Source organism: Hirundo rustica, chromosome 14 (assembly GCF_015227805.2).
Source record: "Hirundo rustica isolate bHirRus1 chromosome 14, bHirRus1.pri.v3, whole genome shotgun sequence".
In the NCBI taxonomy this organism is placed as follows: Eukaryota; Metazoa; Chordata; class Aves; order Passeriformes; family Hirundinidae; genus Hirundo; species Hirundo rustica.
Window position 1 is genome coordinate 11,023,196 of NC_053463.1, and position 14,780 is coordinate 11,037,975.

Below are 14,780 nucleotides of genomic sequence, written 5' to 3' on the forward strand. Positions count from 1 at the left end.
TGCTCACACTGCAGCACAGTGGGGATGGTCTCTCTCGGCAGCAGGCCTGAGGACTGCACGGGGGATCACGGCAGATATGAAAAGGTTCCATTTTCCAGCATCACCATAAGCTCTGGGAACACATTCCACAGTGGCCACAGCTGAAGGCATGTCTGTACAGTCCTCTGCAGGCAGACATGAACCCAGCTGAGCAGAAGCTGATGCCCACCTCGGTTACAGCCAGAACCAGCTGAACTGCTGGTTGCCTGTGGAGGACTTGATTTTTGTGTGGAGGAAACCCCAGGTGTCTCCTTGCACACAAAATACAGACTCATCCCAGCATCTCATGTGATGGTGAGGTGAGGATGGGAGAACTCCAGCCCAGGCTCTCTGGCTCCACAGCTCCCTGCGACAGCCTGGTTTGGAGGCAGTGCAGGAAGAGAGGGCAAGAGCCCCGGGACAGGGCGCTCCATGGGAACCTTGCTCAGGCTGTCTGACATCTCTGGAATTTCATGCGTGTGGGAGATGGACACTTTTTGGTTTCACAAAGGAATCTGAACATCTAAAAGCGGCGCCTTCACAGCCCTGACCTGGTCAGCCACAAGCCGAGAGCGGCGATTAGGGCTGTATCCAAGAACCCTGCGGTTCTCACTGACACCACTCTTCTCTGAGTCTCCCGTCACCCCATTGGGAAGATGCTCATTCCCTGTCTGGGTTTACCTTCTGCATCCCAGTGTCAAAAGCTGGAGGTGAGCATAGCTGCTTGTGCCAGAGAAGAGGCTCTGGAAGGAAAGCACATGACTGAGACTGAGGACAAACAGCACTTTCAAGATTTTCTTCCCCTCACTTGGACTGCTCTGGGAGAAGAGGTGGGCTCTCTTAGCTGTCTGGCACTTTTATGATACATGAATACAAATGCAAAGCTTCAGGTATAAAACCAGAGCTCGCTGCAGATACGCAGATGTGGGGAAGAGGAGAAACAAGCAGATTCGGCATAAACACAGTGCCCACCTCCCCAAAACAAGTACGGGACAGGACAATGTGTTTTCCAAAGGCTGCACAAAAAAGGGCATCTGAAACAAATGACAGCTTCTCCCATCCACAGCCTGAAGTCTGTTGAAAACATCCTGAATAATCAAAAGTAATCTCATAAACGTGCCCTTACCCTACACAGGTGGGGTGAAGCATGCAATGCACCCACGCCCTGTCTCCCTCAGTCCCATCGCCTCCCAAATTCCTCCTGTTAGTTGCACAACCTAGGAAAAACCAATTCAGCACCATGCCAGTTTCTCCCCCTCCCAAGCTCGGAGCCAAAGGAGCACGGGAAGGAAAGGAGATGAGCGTGACTGTCGCGCCTGCAGACAGAAAAACAGCCCAGTGATGCGGCCCTTGGCTCGCACAGTGGTGCCTTGAGATGACAGGGCTGGGGACAGCGGGGGCACTCAGAGACAGGGCTGTACCTCTCCCCGCAGCTGGGGACAGCACTGCTATTCTGCCACAGAAGATAATATTTAGGGAGCTTCTGGCCTTCCAGCAACGCTGGGGACTGGCTGACAGCTGCCACCACAGCACAGACGACAAGCCCTGACACCGTGCCGGCCTCCTGAAAGGGAGTTATTCTTCAGGCTCTCATTTGTTTTGCCGATGCTGAGGGCACACACGGCCTCAGCCTCTGCCAGCTCACGTCCTTCCACCCACTGCCTCAGCCCTCACTGCAGTTATGAGTGGTTTGGAGCAGCTCTGGAGCTCTCACGCACAACATGTTGCATCTCCGCTGCAGGAGGAAGAGATGCTCCGGATTCACCAGCAGTGACAGCACCACAGCAAGGAAGAGGGAAAAAAAATATCCCAAAAAATCTTACTCTGGGCAACATTTGTACCCAGTGCATACATTGAAAGTAAGTGCTTAACTGCCATGGGCTGTGGTTGAGTTAATTGATTCTGTGGTTGAGGCAGTCAGAGCTGGCTTCCTGTGTGAGGACAAGCAAAATTCCAAGGCTCGGAGACGCAACCACCAATTTGTCCCCTCCAGTGGAAAGCCATTTTCTGCATCGTTCCTTCCCAAAAAAGCACACGCTACAGGCAGAAGAGCTGGCCAGCACAGGGAGGGAAAGGGCTGCTCCTGCTGGGTTGGCTTTCTGGTCCCTGCTACCAGCTTGGAGAAAAATCTGTCACTTGTGCTCCATGCTGCATGGGGGACCACTTGACTTTCTCCAGGCAAAAGGTAAAATAACTGAACAGCAGAAACAGACAAGGAGATTTAATACTGGAACTTTCAAATGGTGCCAACTGCCTGGGCAAAAAAAGAGAGCAGAGGGAATGTCTGAATTCAAATCAACCCTGTTTTCCACTGGAATTGAGCCATGGAAAGGTTTTCCTTGGGAGTGTGTTTAGAAGAAAGTGTAAGCCTGTGCTTAGGACCTGCAGTGATAAGACTTCTGGTCATGAAACACAGAGCTGCTCTCAGCTCACTCCTCAAGCCCATCTTTCACAGGCTAAGGCATCTCACTGGCCCCTTACTGGGAAGAGTGGGTTTAGGCTGGGCAGTCATTAAGTGAACCCTGAGCCTACAGAAAGCAGCAGCAAAACACAAAGCTCATCACAATGTAGACAATTACTGCAGGAACAGACACCATCCAAAGGTTCCTCTCCTCTCACAGAGCTGGGAGCAGGTGACAAGAAGGCAGTGGTGTGTAAATAGGTAGCACTCACACACAGCTGACAAACTTACCAGTTCCTCCTCAAGCTCAGCAACTCGCTGAGACAAAGAAAATCCCATCGTCTATCCCCAGGAAAAAAGTTGCTCTTCAGCTTTCCTCTATATAAAGTGGTGTTTTTTCTGCAAGATCTCCTAAGGGACATTAATTTATTGTAAAGCTGCCAGTACCAGCCCAGCTGTCAATTACTACACGAAGGGAAATCTCAGGATTGCATGGAGACAGCTGCCCCCAACCACAGCTCACATGCTGCCACGTACATGTGTCCAGTGCTCTCTGCCCTGGGCATCCATGTTCACACATCCCTGTCCATGCAGGCAGTCGTGGTGTCCACACAGAGCAATCAGCCAAAAGTTAGCTCTTCACGTTAAACTCATCTGAGCCCAACCCTGAGACTGAGGACACCTGCTTCTTCTCGCAGAACTGCTCCATTAGGAGCCCACTGCCTTCGCACCACCATGTCGCACTGTGAGTCAGTGCAGATAGTTAAACAGCAGCATTTTGTGAGGTCAATGGGTTTTATTTAAAAAGAGAGAAAGCAACAGATTTGGGAAAGCAGAAGTCTTACAGTCTCAGTCACACACCTCATCCTATGCATCTCCAGTTGCTTTTCTGTCCCTTTTTCTCCCTTCCAGCTTTTCTAAGCTCCTCCAGAGCATCTTGCATTTATTTCCCTGTTGCATTTCAAGCACCTTCTGGCTTCCACTTGCACATGGTGGTTGGGCTGTTTCCCACCCAACATCCCAGCATCCTTGCTAATACTGCTAGCATCTGCTCCAACACAGTCACCACACATGCTAACTCAGCACTGGCCAGCCCAGGCAATGGAGAAGGTCTGAGCTTTAATGACAAAATAAAAGTTATTTCATAAATGAACCAAACTTTATCAGTTCTCCTTCCATGCTGGTGGTGAGCAGCTCTGGGTCTCCAGAAGCAAAGCCTGAAGCCCAAGCCCTGAACACAGCTCTGGTTACCAGAGCAGATGAGCAGCAAACTTCAGTCTCCAAGGGCTGAAGCAACTCTCACGACACTACAGCCACAAAAACAAAGGTGGTGTTGAGCACCACTGGTGTGATCCTGCTGCCTCAGAGGCAGCTTTCCACGGGCGAGCTTCCTTTCACTTGTTTTTGTTGGTCATTTCCAACAGCAGCACTTGAAGGAACTTTATTGTGCTGGAGACAGAGGACTGTACAAGGGAAGCATGCATCTGGGGAGTTTTCAAAACACATTATCCAAACCTAAGGGTCACTACATTCCAGGATATCAGTGTCAGCTGGACACTTATGAACAGCTTCACCAATCACGACCCATTGTGTATCAAAACCCTACTTCAGAGGCTTTTTCAGCATTACTTCCTACTACAAATACAAACAGCTGGTAAAAATAAGTGAATTTATCATCACCTTTGCTTGGCAGTGACAAGCTACTCCCACATGGACTTCATGCTCAGGAAGCTGAGGTACAGTAATATAAAATGGCAACAAGAAACCTGTAAGCCCTGCAGAAAGAACAACTCAGAACATGTGAATCACGAGGTTTCCATGATACTGCTGGAGGAGCAACAGCTGAGACGCTAGCTAGGGGTAAAGGAAACAGCAGCTGGGACAGACACCTGCCCCACATCAAACAGAAATGAGATGTTGCTCTCCCACTCACCTCTGCCAGAGCCATGGTTCCAGGCAAAAGGCAAACTGAGATCACCAGACCTACTGTGCCTGCAAGTCCCTATAAACCCATTCCTGCTCCCTGCACAAAGCAAGCAGATTTCTTCCTAATGGAGTTGGGCACTCAAGTCATGCTGCAGCCCAGCCATTTCCCTTTGGTGCCCAAATGTGAGCCAAACACCTTCAGAAGTTTTTTTCCCCCCCTTTATTTTTTTAAAGAATTGCAGTGACAGAGTCTTGGTGTTTTCATTCTCCACCACTGTCTTTACAGTCATCTACACCTCCCAGAGCCTAAAAACATTAGCTTTTTTACATATGAGTCCAAATTCAATTTTCCTTTATGCAGGTTTTAAGTAAGTTACAGTCTTGAAAAGTTATTCCTGAGATGGAAACTTTTGGGCCAGGATTCAAAGAAATGAAGCAGGCTTTGAGATCCTTGGCAAAAAGTAGCTTACAGAGAAAACAGTAGCAGGGACTTGTTTGTGCTCAAATGGCATTGCTGTAACTCAGACAGCCACCACTGCTGTTCCCATTTATTTAGTAATATCACACCAGACTATTCTGACTTTGGAGAGCTATGCTATTTAATGCGGTAAAAATGTTTTTAGCTCTGAGAGCGTACAAGACACAACACCAAGCTATTTAATGAGAACAGCCTTCCAACAGCAACAAAAAATTCAAGCTGTAGACAAAGAATAGTTTTGGCCGGCAGACTTTAACCAGATTGACTTCCGATAGCAGTTATACAACATGTGAGCTTGCAGAGAGGCGGCAGTGCACAGGTCATGCTCCATATTTGCTGTACAGCATTCCTCATACACTGGCTCAGAGAGCAGCCAGCCTCAAGGGTTTGCTTTACCCGTGTTTAAATCAGAGCGTCTTTCGCTGTATTATATACACACCGCTAGGTTACTACTGCAGAGTGTTTGGATACCAGCGGTATGTAAACAGTTGGTATTTGGGAAGGTCTGACCCCATTTCCTGCCGCCTGTCCTTGCGGGATGATGCGTGCCTGCAGACACACGGATCCCGGACACCCTTTACGAGCATCCCGGCAGGAGTCCCCGAACGCCGCGGTGCCGGTGCCAGCCCCAGAGGCGGCTGCGAGGCCCCGGAACCCTTCACCCGCCGTTCCGCCCGCCCACGGCTCGGCCAGGACCTTCCCGCAAGGACTTTCCCCGCACCGGCCGCGGGTACCGGCATCGCCCCGCTGCCTCCCCAGCTCCGCCCTGCCGCCGCCGCCGCGGTCCCCGCGGGGCAGCGGCTGCGGATCCCCCCGCGGTGTCCCGGACCCACCACCCGCTGGGTCATTCCCCCGCAGCCGAGCGACAAAGAAACGCCAAGTTGCGCGGTCGAGGAGAGGCGCGGACGAGAGCGGCGCGGTGCTCACCGAGAAGCGCTCCAGCTCGGTGGCGGCCATGGCCGGGGCTGGCTCCGCTCCGGCGGCAGGAGCGCTGCTGTCGCTGCCCGCCGCGAGTGGCTGCGGCTGAATGGATCCAATATGGCCACTTCCTGGAAACTCCCTCCGCCCGCCGCAGGCGCCGCCCGCCCGCCGGACCGGGGGAGCCGAGGGGCCGGGCACGGCCGGGCCGGGCCGGGCCGGGCCGGGGCCAGCCCTCCCTCGGCCGGCGGGGCGGTCCCGCCGCCCTCAGCGCCGCGCCCTCGGCCGCGGAGGCGTGTGGAACGGGGGGACGGCGGTCGGGCTGGCCCGGCGGGCCCCCGCGGCCCCTGCCGGGGGTCAGGTGCCGGTCTGGGAGCGAGCACATGGCACGGGTGGCCCTGGCAGGAGAAGGGGGTGTGAGCGCCCTCAGAACGGGGCGGTGTGGCTGCGGAAGGGCATCGTCCGCGGGGCTCACACAGACACATCTCGGAAAGGTCTCCAGCGTTCAGCGTGCTGCGGGGACATCGCATTGCACAGGGCAGCGGTGCCTCTGCACCGAGGTGCCTCTGTGACACGCGGGAGCCGCGCCAAAGCGGCAGCTCCAGCGTGGCTTTGAGCCGGGACGCGGGAGCTCACGGCCATTAGCGCTGCCCGTGTTTATTCTGATTTGAAGTATGCAACAGAGGGCTGTGGAGTCTTTCTTCACCATTCCCTCCCACCTGAGGCACAGGGCCAAGGCCGCCGCCAGTCTCTGTAAGGCCGATAGTGGTGTTTCACGGGCTGTTAGCACGCAGAGGTTTCTGTTGCTTTCTGGTGCCCTCTGCTGCAGTGCAGCTACCCGGGAACAGCGCAGCGGAGCCGTGTGTGCTGCTGGGTCACTAGACCGGACCTGCACCGCTAGTCTCCCTGTTGCCTTGCTTTTGTCTGAGGCTTTCCCCTGTCCTTGCTATGTCCTCACCTTTCCACCTCACCCTCTCTCTTGGAGCAATCCACTCCAGATTCGGAGAGCTGGGTTTGGTCAAAGAGACCGAATATTTCTGCCTACAATGCTCTTTGTGACGAAGGGACTTATGAGGACCATTTTGAACCTCCCAAGAAAATAATTCCTCCTACCACTTGTCCCGTTCCATTATAAAAGGGGGAACTCGGGGAGGATTCTTTTGGTAGATTTCTCGGATGAAAAGACAGGACAGAGCCCTCTCTCCTTTGCTCTCAGGCAGCATCTGCTCAGCTGAGCTGCTCAAAGCCCATCCTCAGGGCTGCTGCTCCCTCGGTGTGCACACAGGGCAGCCACTGGGTCTGGGTTACAGCAGCTGTCTGCATTTTACATCTCCATATCTTTAATTCTTCCCAAGCCTCCTTGTGCTCCACCTGCACAGTGCTGCAGGAGTGCTGGGAAACACTGTTCATTCCAGAAGGGCATTGTGCTTATGCTGGAGAAATAATACAGGATATAAACTTAGATGTAGGTAATTGAAGGGCGAGGGCAAGGGTTAGAGGAATCAGAGATTAGGAAGAAGGTTGTGTTCTCCCTTTAAGCGATTTCAAGGCATTTTCTGAGATGGTGAAATCCAAATGATTTGTATTTTGAAATATGATAGATCTAGTGCAGGTCAAAGGAGCTGTTTTTCTCTTTCCTGAGCAGACTGCCTACAACCAAATTAATTCTGCTAATCCATCTATTAGTTGTGGATAGAGACAGGTTTTGTAAAAATGTACTTCTCTAAAAAGGTCATTGCTGAACACCATCTGTTAATTTATTTTCACCAAAAATTACCAAAACCACCCCCATCCTTTTTGCTGTCACAGCCACAGCTCTTAATGCTGCCAGGGACAACAAAGCTGTCCTGCTGGTCTCTGGCACCTGAAGCCAAGCCTGAGCAGTGTTATAAACTTCCTGAACCTTCTATTCATTTACCTTTCGTGAGTGAAACGTTCCTGCAGACCAGACATTAATTTTATCACCTTGTTTCTTTGGCTGATTCCCAAAGGTTCTCCAGTTCTCCCTGGCTCCCTCAGCAAAAATGTGGAAGCTAAAATCTGGTATTTCTTGTGTACAGATGGAAGTCAAACAGTTAATACAGAAGCAGAGTTAACTTTCCAGGCTGCTTTCATGTATCACAAAGAATCAAAAATAAACAGATTAAAAGACCTGATTTTTTTTTGGTTAGTTTTTTCTTTTTTTTTTTTAACTTTACAATCAGCTTTGTGAGTCCTTATTTAAGACATTGTAAAACTGTTGATTAACACATGCCTAAATGCCATAATGCCAGGTACTTTTGGAGAAGCAATTGATTTTAATTCATTAGGAGCTCTGTTCCATTACAATAAAGTCCACAATGTAACAAGACGAGGCTCACAAAAGTTGATTCCTGTCAGGAAAATTAATCCACAAACACCAGAAGTTTATGTCCAAAAAGGAGACAGAGGAGTCCTGTAACTTTATTCAAATAAAGGGAGAGACCATGGGATGTTTCCCCTGGGGTCTCTCAAAATTTTTAGAGGATGCAGCCTCCTTTTTATCCTAATTTCCCAGCCATATTTCCCTCTCTCTTCCCCCATTGGCTGAGGTACTTGAGAGGTGCAGACTTCCCGAAATGCCTAATACCCCCTTCTACTGTATAATCCCCGTTTTTCTTTTTCCTTGTGTCTCTGTTCTTTTTCTCTAAATCCAGAGATGTAGCCCAGTCTTGTGTAAGTAACAGTCTGTGTCAATTAGTGGAGTTCCTATGGAAATTATGGTTCTCCCCATTGCTTCTTTCACCTCTCCATATCTGGCCTTACCTACCATCAGGCCCACAGTTTTTAGTAAAGACACCTCCTTCTCATTCCTTTCAATCCCAAACAGTTGCTGGCTTCTGTGAGCTGCATGTCAGATGCAAAGATTCACAGCGCAAAGGAAGTTGTGAGACATTGCAACAGATCAAGAGCCAACACTGCTGCCTCCTGGCTCTGAGCTGTGCTGCTCGGATCTCCTGGAGCTGGACTCCTCTGTCCCTTTGTCCAGCAGTGCTGCTACCAATGTGGGGCAGATCTCTGTGACAGCAGAGCACTGTATAAAAGCTCACAGTTATTTTAAATCACCTTGTTATTTCCAAAAGCATTCTATTTCTAATGCCAAATCAAGAGAAACCCTGCTGATTTCAAAAGGTTCAGTTGCATAAAACTGCTTCAAGAGAAGTGCCTTGGATTTGGTGACTCCTGTAACTGCTAATTGTTATGCAAATTATTCCTAATAGCTCTGTAATTAAATTTATATTATAGTGCTGGATGCTCCTGCAAGGACTTTAAATTTCATGGAATATTTGTACCTGCTAAAACCACAGTGAATTTAAGATGAGCTGTGGTTTTTTTACAGGTGAAGACCTGGGACAGAGAGCACAAAGGACTGGAGAGGCACAAATGTGTCCCTGGAATCTCTTTGTCCTGGGGAGAGCAGGGGAAATGCCCCTCTCTGTATGGATGGTGGCACTGCAGCAGCACGGTTCTGATGGCTGGGGAGATCAGCAGGAGGTGCTTTACTTCTTCACACTGTGAGCACAGGTATAGGCAATGGAAGTGGAGAGAAAACAATATCACACAGCCCCTTTGACTTTGTAGGCAGACACAGAGAGCAAGAGATCATTTCACCTGCCACATGAGTATACAGAAGCAAGACTGAGGCCTTTTGAGGATGGCTCCAGTTTTCAGGGCTGAATAAAACCCTTGATTTTTAAATCCAGGTGGTGCAGATAAACAGATCTCCTTTAGGGTTTCCAACACAGGCCAGAGGAAGCAGCTTTTGGATAATAATGATATACATTTCTCACTGTGTGTCCTGGGGATTACTAGAAATCAAATGATTTATAGCTACTCTTTTAGCATCGATACCACTAAGCACTTTATTAAAATTTCACTGGTTATACTGACAACATATGGAACTCATAAGGTGTTTCTACAGAAGTGCTATCTTTCTAAGCTGGAAGTCAATAGGAGCTGTAATGAAATGGACATTTCCATAGAGAAACAGACCCCAAATTTCCCTGCTGCCTCATGCTAAAGTGCAGCAGAGGAAAGATTTAGATTAGCTATTAGAGGAAAACTCCCTCCTGTGAAGGTGGTGAGGCCCTGGCACAGGGTGTCCAGAGAAGCTGTGGCTGCCCCATCCCTGGAAGTGTTCAAGGCCAGGCTGGATAAGCCTTGGAACAACCTGGGATAGTGGGAGGTTATCCCTGCCTATAGCAGGGAGGCTGGGAGATTTAAAGTCCCTTCCAACCCAAATCATTCTATGAGTTGATGATTTTATTACCGCACTGAACCTCACGCCAGGTTTGCATTATCCTGCTAAAATCCCACCAAGTTCGCAAGCACTATCTGAAAAACAGAGGATGTTTGGGATGAATCCTTGGCTCATCTGTGTGAACAAGCAGTATTTAATATATACAGACTCTGAGACACACAGAAAACTGTGTTTGAATGTCTGCTGTTAAAAAACATCTGAACTGGTTACCAAACCCTTGAGTTAGAGCTGAATCCTTCTCATTTATGAGAAAATGCCTTTTATCTGTAAATAATCTCCCCTCTCCTTCTACCCCCTCTGCTCCTTCACAGAGTTTTGCTCAATTGTTTATCTATGGTAGGCTACTGCATTTCTCCATGGAACAAAGAAAGAGCTATTTTCCCCTCACAATGTGTCGTCTTTGTCTCACATGAAAGTATCAATAAGAAAAGTGGGAAATCATGGGCTTTGTCATTCTATTTATTCTGGGAACCCTGATTTCATTTACGAGGAAAATAAGTTTTCCTCGAGGTAAAAGTCCCATCTGTAGTCATTACCAGCTAAGCTTTGCCTTTCTACAAAGCAGCAGCATCCTGTCTGACTGGGACTATCCTCCACATTCCCTTTTCTTCCTCTTTTGCTTCCAGCCTGGCATCTCATCTTCCCCGTGGCTCTGAGAATATCATGTGGGAAAGAACGAGACCTTCAGTTTTGGGCAGTAGAAACTTCTTTGCTTTGGCTAGATGCTGTACTTGATCTCTCACTTTATTTCCTGGTTTGGTTTTTTTTTTTTTTTCCTGGTGTGGATGATTACAGTCATACAACCGTCACCTTCCTCCTCTGAGGGGGTGGGAAAAGCTCCCAGGTTCACTATGCAGTTTACTTCACTGTAATAATAATAATAATTTGAGTTTGGGAAACTTCTTCACAGGAAAGGTAACTAACTCTCATCAGTCACATGGTAATAAATAGAGGCCAGCTCTCTACTGCCTATGATGCAGAAATAACAAACTGCAACATTTGTGTTTAAAAAAGTACTAGTAAATAAATCTAATCATGGGCTTCAGTATATTATTTTTTTATATTTGTCTCAGTCAATAAATGAAAAATATCAAGACAGTTGGCTTGAGATCTCCTACGAAGCAGCCCACAATATTCTGTAAATAGCCCAACAAGAAATACTTGCTCTGTAGGTTTTTGGTGACACAGAAAGAGGCAAAACTTCTCACGCTTTTTTAAGGCTGGAAATTTTGGATGACTGATAAATATAACACCCATAATGTTCCAGGATTTTATTATCTATATTAATAAAATTCATTCAAAGAGTTTAATTTCTGCTCCATAATCTGATCAGTGTGATTAGCACTCAGCAGACTAAGAGGAGCTCGTTGGAGCTGGTCCTCTGATATTGGCACTCATCCTAAATGGTGGGAAACCAAAAGGAATCAACAGCTAAAGGGAAAGGCTGGCAAATAGGATGAGTGTGGTCTGGAATTGGTACGGGTGATTAGCCAGAAGTGTTGTTTTCTTCTTTATTACAGATAGGAGTATATCTACATACAGTACAGGAGATTAATGTGTTAGGTTACTGAGACCCACTGAAAGATGGTGAAAAGGAGCACAACCACATGCCATGGGTTACCCATGAAGAGAGTGTGTGTGGGACAGGTGGCTGGAGGCATTACCTGGGCAAAGAGGTCATTGTGTCAGGGCAGTCAAACCAGAGCAACCAGTTCAGACTTTGCATGGCACGAGGTGCTTATGTAAACATCCTGTCTCCTATGACCTCCTGGCTATGTGTCTTTGTGCTCTGCAGCAACGGGGAATGCTGGGATCTGCAGAGGGGAACAGTCTCAGTAACTCCCCTCTTTTTGGACCTTGACCCAATGCAAGTGCTTGGAGAGGCTTGGCTCTTGGAGCAGGGAGGTGTCCTGGGAGCCTGGTGCAGGGAGATGCCTCTGCAGGAATGGTGCTGAGCTGGGGATAAGACAGGTGGGATGTGACAGCACCCTCATGGGTCTCAGAGGATACAGGGGTGCAGAGGTGTGATACTGTGCAGACAGGGACGGAGTGCAGTGAGCCTGAGACCTCCCCCTCTCCCCTCCTTGAACCAATTCAAGCAGCTGGAGCAACTTCCCCCTTAACATTTGTAACATAAGAAAATGTTTTTATAAGAGCCTGTTCTTCTGAATCATTTTCCCTCCTCCTCACTCTCATTTGCAGATATGAACTATAATCCTAGGGTACAGCTGAAAGTTTGCAATGCAAAAATCACAGACTGCTGAGATTTTCTTATGCCTGCAAGGGATTCTAGTAAGGATCTGAACAGTGAAAGCAAGGCACAGCAATTAGTATTTGGATGCAGGGTCATTTTTAGTTCTCTACATAGGGCAGGCAATGCCATGAGCTATAGAGCATTGCAGAACGCTGCTCAAGTGGTTGCCTCAGCAAGGGCAAGGTTGCTCTTCAGGCCATATGAAAAGGCTGTAATAGGAGGTGTGCAATTCACACAGAAACACAGAACTAATACAAGAAGATTACGCACTATTATTATGTGAAAAAGATTTAAAGCAGCAAAATTATTTTGAGGAACTTGTTCAGTGCCAGCTCGTTAGCAAAAGATGAAGTAGTTTTACAGACATTTGCACAAAGATGGAGAGAGAAGGGGAAAGAATGCCAAACACAGTCTGTGGGAAAAAGCTCTTCTACCCTCAGTAAAGGTAAGTAAGAGGCAGAAGGGAAGTCACATCACTGAGGAGGACGCACCTCACATTGCCTTCGAAATGGAGACTTTGACACAGACTGATCATAGAATCAATAAAGTTGGAAAAGACCTCCAATATCATCAAGTCCAGCCTTCAACTAAACACCACCTTGTCTACTAAACCATAGCACCAAGTGCTATTCCAGTCATTCATCGAACACTTTGGGGATGGAGACCCCACCACCTCCCTGGGCAGACCACTCCAGGGTTTGAAATCTTTACTGTAAAGAAATCCCTTCTGATGCCCAACCTGAACCTTCCCTGGTGCAGCTTAAGGCCATTTCCTCTTGTCCTGTCACTGGCTGCCTGGGAGAAAAGGCCAAACCCCACCTTTGTCCAGCCTCCTTTCAGGTACCTGTACAGTGACAAGGTCTCCCCAGGCTGAAAACCTCCAGCACCCCAATGTCCTTCCTGCACTGAGGGGCCCAGAACTGGACACAGCACTCGAGGTGTGGCCTCAGCAGTGCTGAGTACCTGCCCAGCCCTGGTACCAGAGTACCTGCCCTGCCCTGGTCCTTCTGGCCACGCTGTTGCTGATACAGACCAGGATAGCATTGGCCTTCTTGCCCATCTGGGCTCATGCTCAGCCACGGTCAACCAGCACCTCCAGGCTCTTTTCCAGTGGGATGCTTTCCAGCCATTCTGTCCCCAGCCCATAGCTTTGCAGGAGGTTGCTGTGGCTGGAGTGTAGGATCTGTCATTTCATCTTGTTGACCTTCACACCATTTGCCTCAGCCCATTGATCCAGCCTGTCCAGATCCCTCTGCAGAGCCTTCTTACCCACCAGCAGATCAACATTCCCACCCAACTTGGTGTCACCTGCCAGCTTACTGAGGGTGCTCTGTAGCCCCTTGTCCAGATAATTCATAATATTTTTAAAAATATTAAACAGGACTGGGTCCAATACTGAGCCTTGGGGAACCCCACTAGTGACCAGTCACCAACTGAATGTGGCACCATTCACCAGCACTCTCTGGGCTCAGCCATTTGGCAGTTTTTAACTGTTTAGAGAGGAGTGGGCTCCAAGCCATGGGCTGCCAGCATCTCCAGGAGAATGCTGTGGGAGACAGTGTTGAATTGAAGGCTTTGCTCAAGTCCAGGTAGACTACATCCACAGACTTCCCTACTAGGCAGGTCACTTGGTCATAAAAGGACATGCCATTCTATTAAGTTCTCAGACTGAAAACAACTCCAAATCTATTTGCTGTTTTTTATTCATCCTCATACAGTTAGTTTTATCTGTCTTCATACCACACTGACTGTTCATTCTGTTCTCAGTTTCTGTTGCTCTTCTCCTAGACAAACAGGCATCGATTTAGTGATCTTAACTGCAACATTCAGAGGAGGAGAAAACAAGTTTGCAGGCTGAACATCCCTCCAAGAGATCCTCAGTCCTCGTACTTTGCCCGGGGAAAAGCATTTTTCTATTTTCTCCTGTAGAGCAGGGAACAGTAATGTTAAATGCTTAAGCACAAATAATTGAAAAGACAGCAGAGACAGCTTCTCTATAAAAAGAGAAGCTCTCTCTTCTCCTGGTGGACATGAACAGATGCAGCCATGCTGTAAATATTTCATTGTTTAAATACACATACGTCCACATTGTAGATGCAATATAGGTAAAAGACACAGATAACAATACATTATTTTATATAGATATAGATATAGATATATAGATATAGATATGGATATAGATATGGATATAGATAGATATATCATAATATATATAGTATCACATAGAGGAGAGTATATTTCAAAAGACTGACCCATCCACCCATCTTCTGACGAGGCATCAGCCTCTTGCCCAGCAGGATCACAGGTCCCACAGAACACCTGAGGCTTTTCCAGGAATGGAGATTAAACTCTGCAGAGTGATTCCTACCCAATGCTGCTCCACTTATTTGCTACCGAAACAAAACTAAACAAAAACCCCAGACAACAAAAAGAAAAATCTGTTTAGGAAGCTGGAAGCCGAGTAAATGGATGAAGCGTTGGGTCCTGCCCGAGGAGTCTCCGATAC

The 14,780-nt window shown here is 48.1% G+C and overlaps 1 protein-coding gene and 1 long non-coding RNA gene across 4 annotated transcripts in view; both read right to left on the reverse strand.

Moving 5' to 3' along the window:
* SEPTIN8 (septin 8) overlaps positions 1-5,882 on the reverse strand; it is a 34,939-nt gene extending 29,057 nt beyond the window's left edge. For all 3 annotated transcript variants that reach the window (XM_040077978.2, XM_040077976.1, XM_040077977.2), the window contains exon 1: positions 5,751-5,882. In XM_040077978.2, coding sequence (XP_039933912.1) covers positions 5,751-5,780 — 30 coding nt within the window. In that variant the 5' untranslated portion in view covers positions 5,781-5,882. The remainder of the gene's footprint in view (positions 1-5,750) is intronic.
* Positions 5,883-13,953: 8,071 nt separating this feature from the next.
* Positions 13,954-14,762, reverse strand: LOC120759225 (uncharacterized). The gene is made up of 2 exons (XR_005703136.1): positions 14,527-14,762; positions 13,954-14,197 (listed from the first exon to the last, which is right to left on the reverse strand). It is a non-coding gene; the product is annotated as an uncharacterized LOC120759225 (long non-coding RNA).
* Between the last annotated feature and the right edge of the window lie 18 nt (positions 14,763-14,780).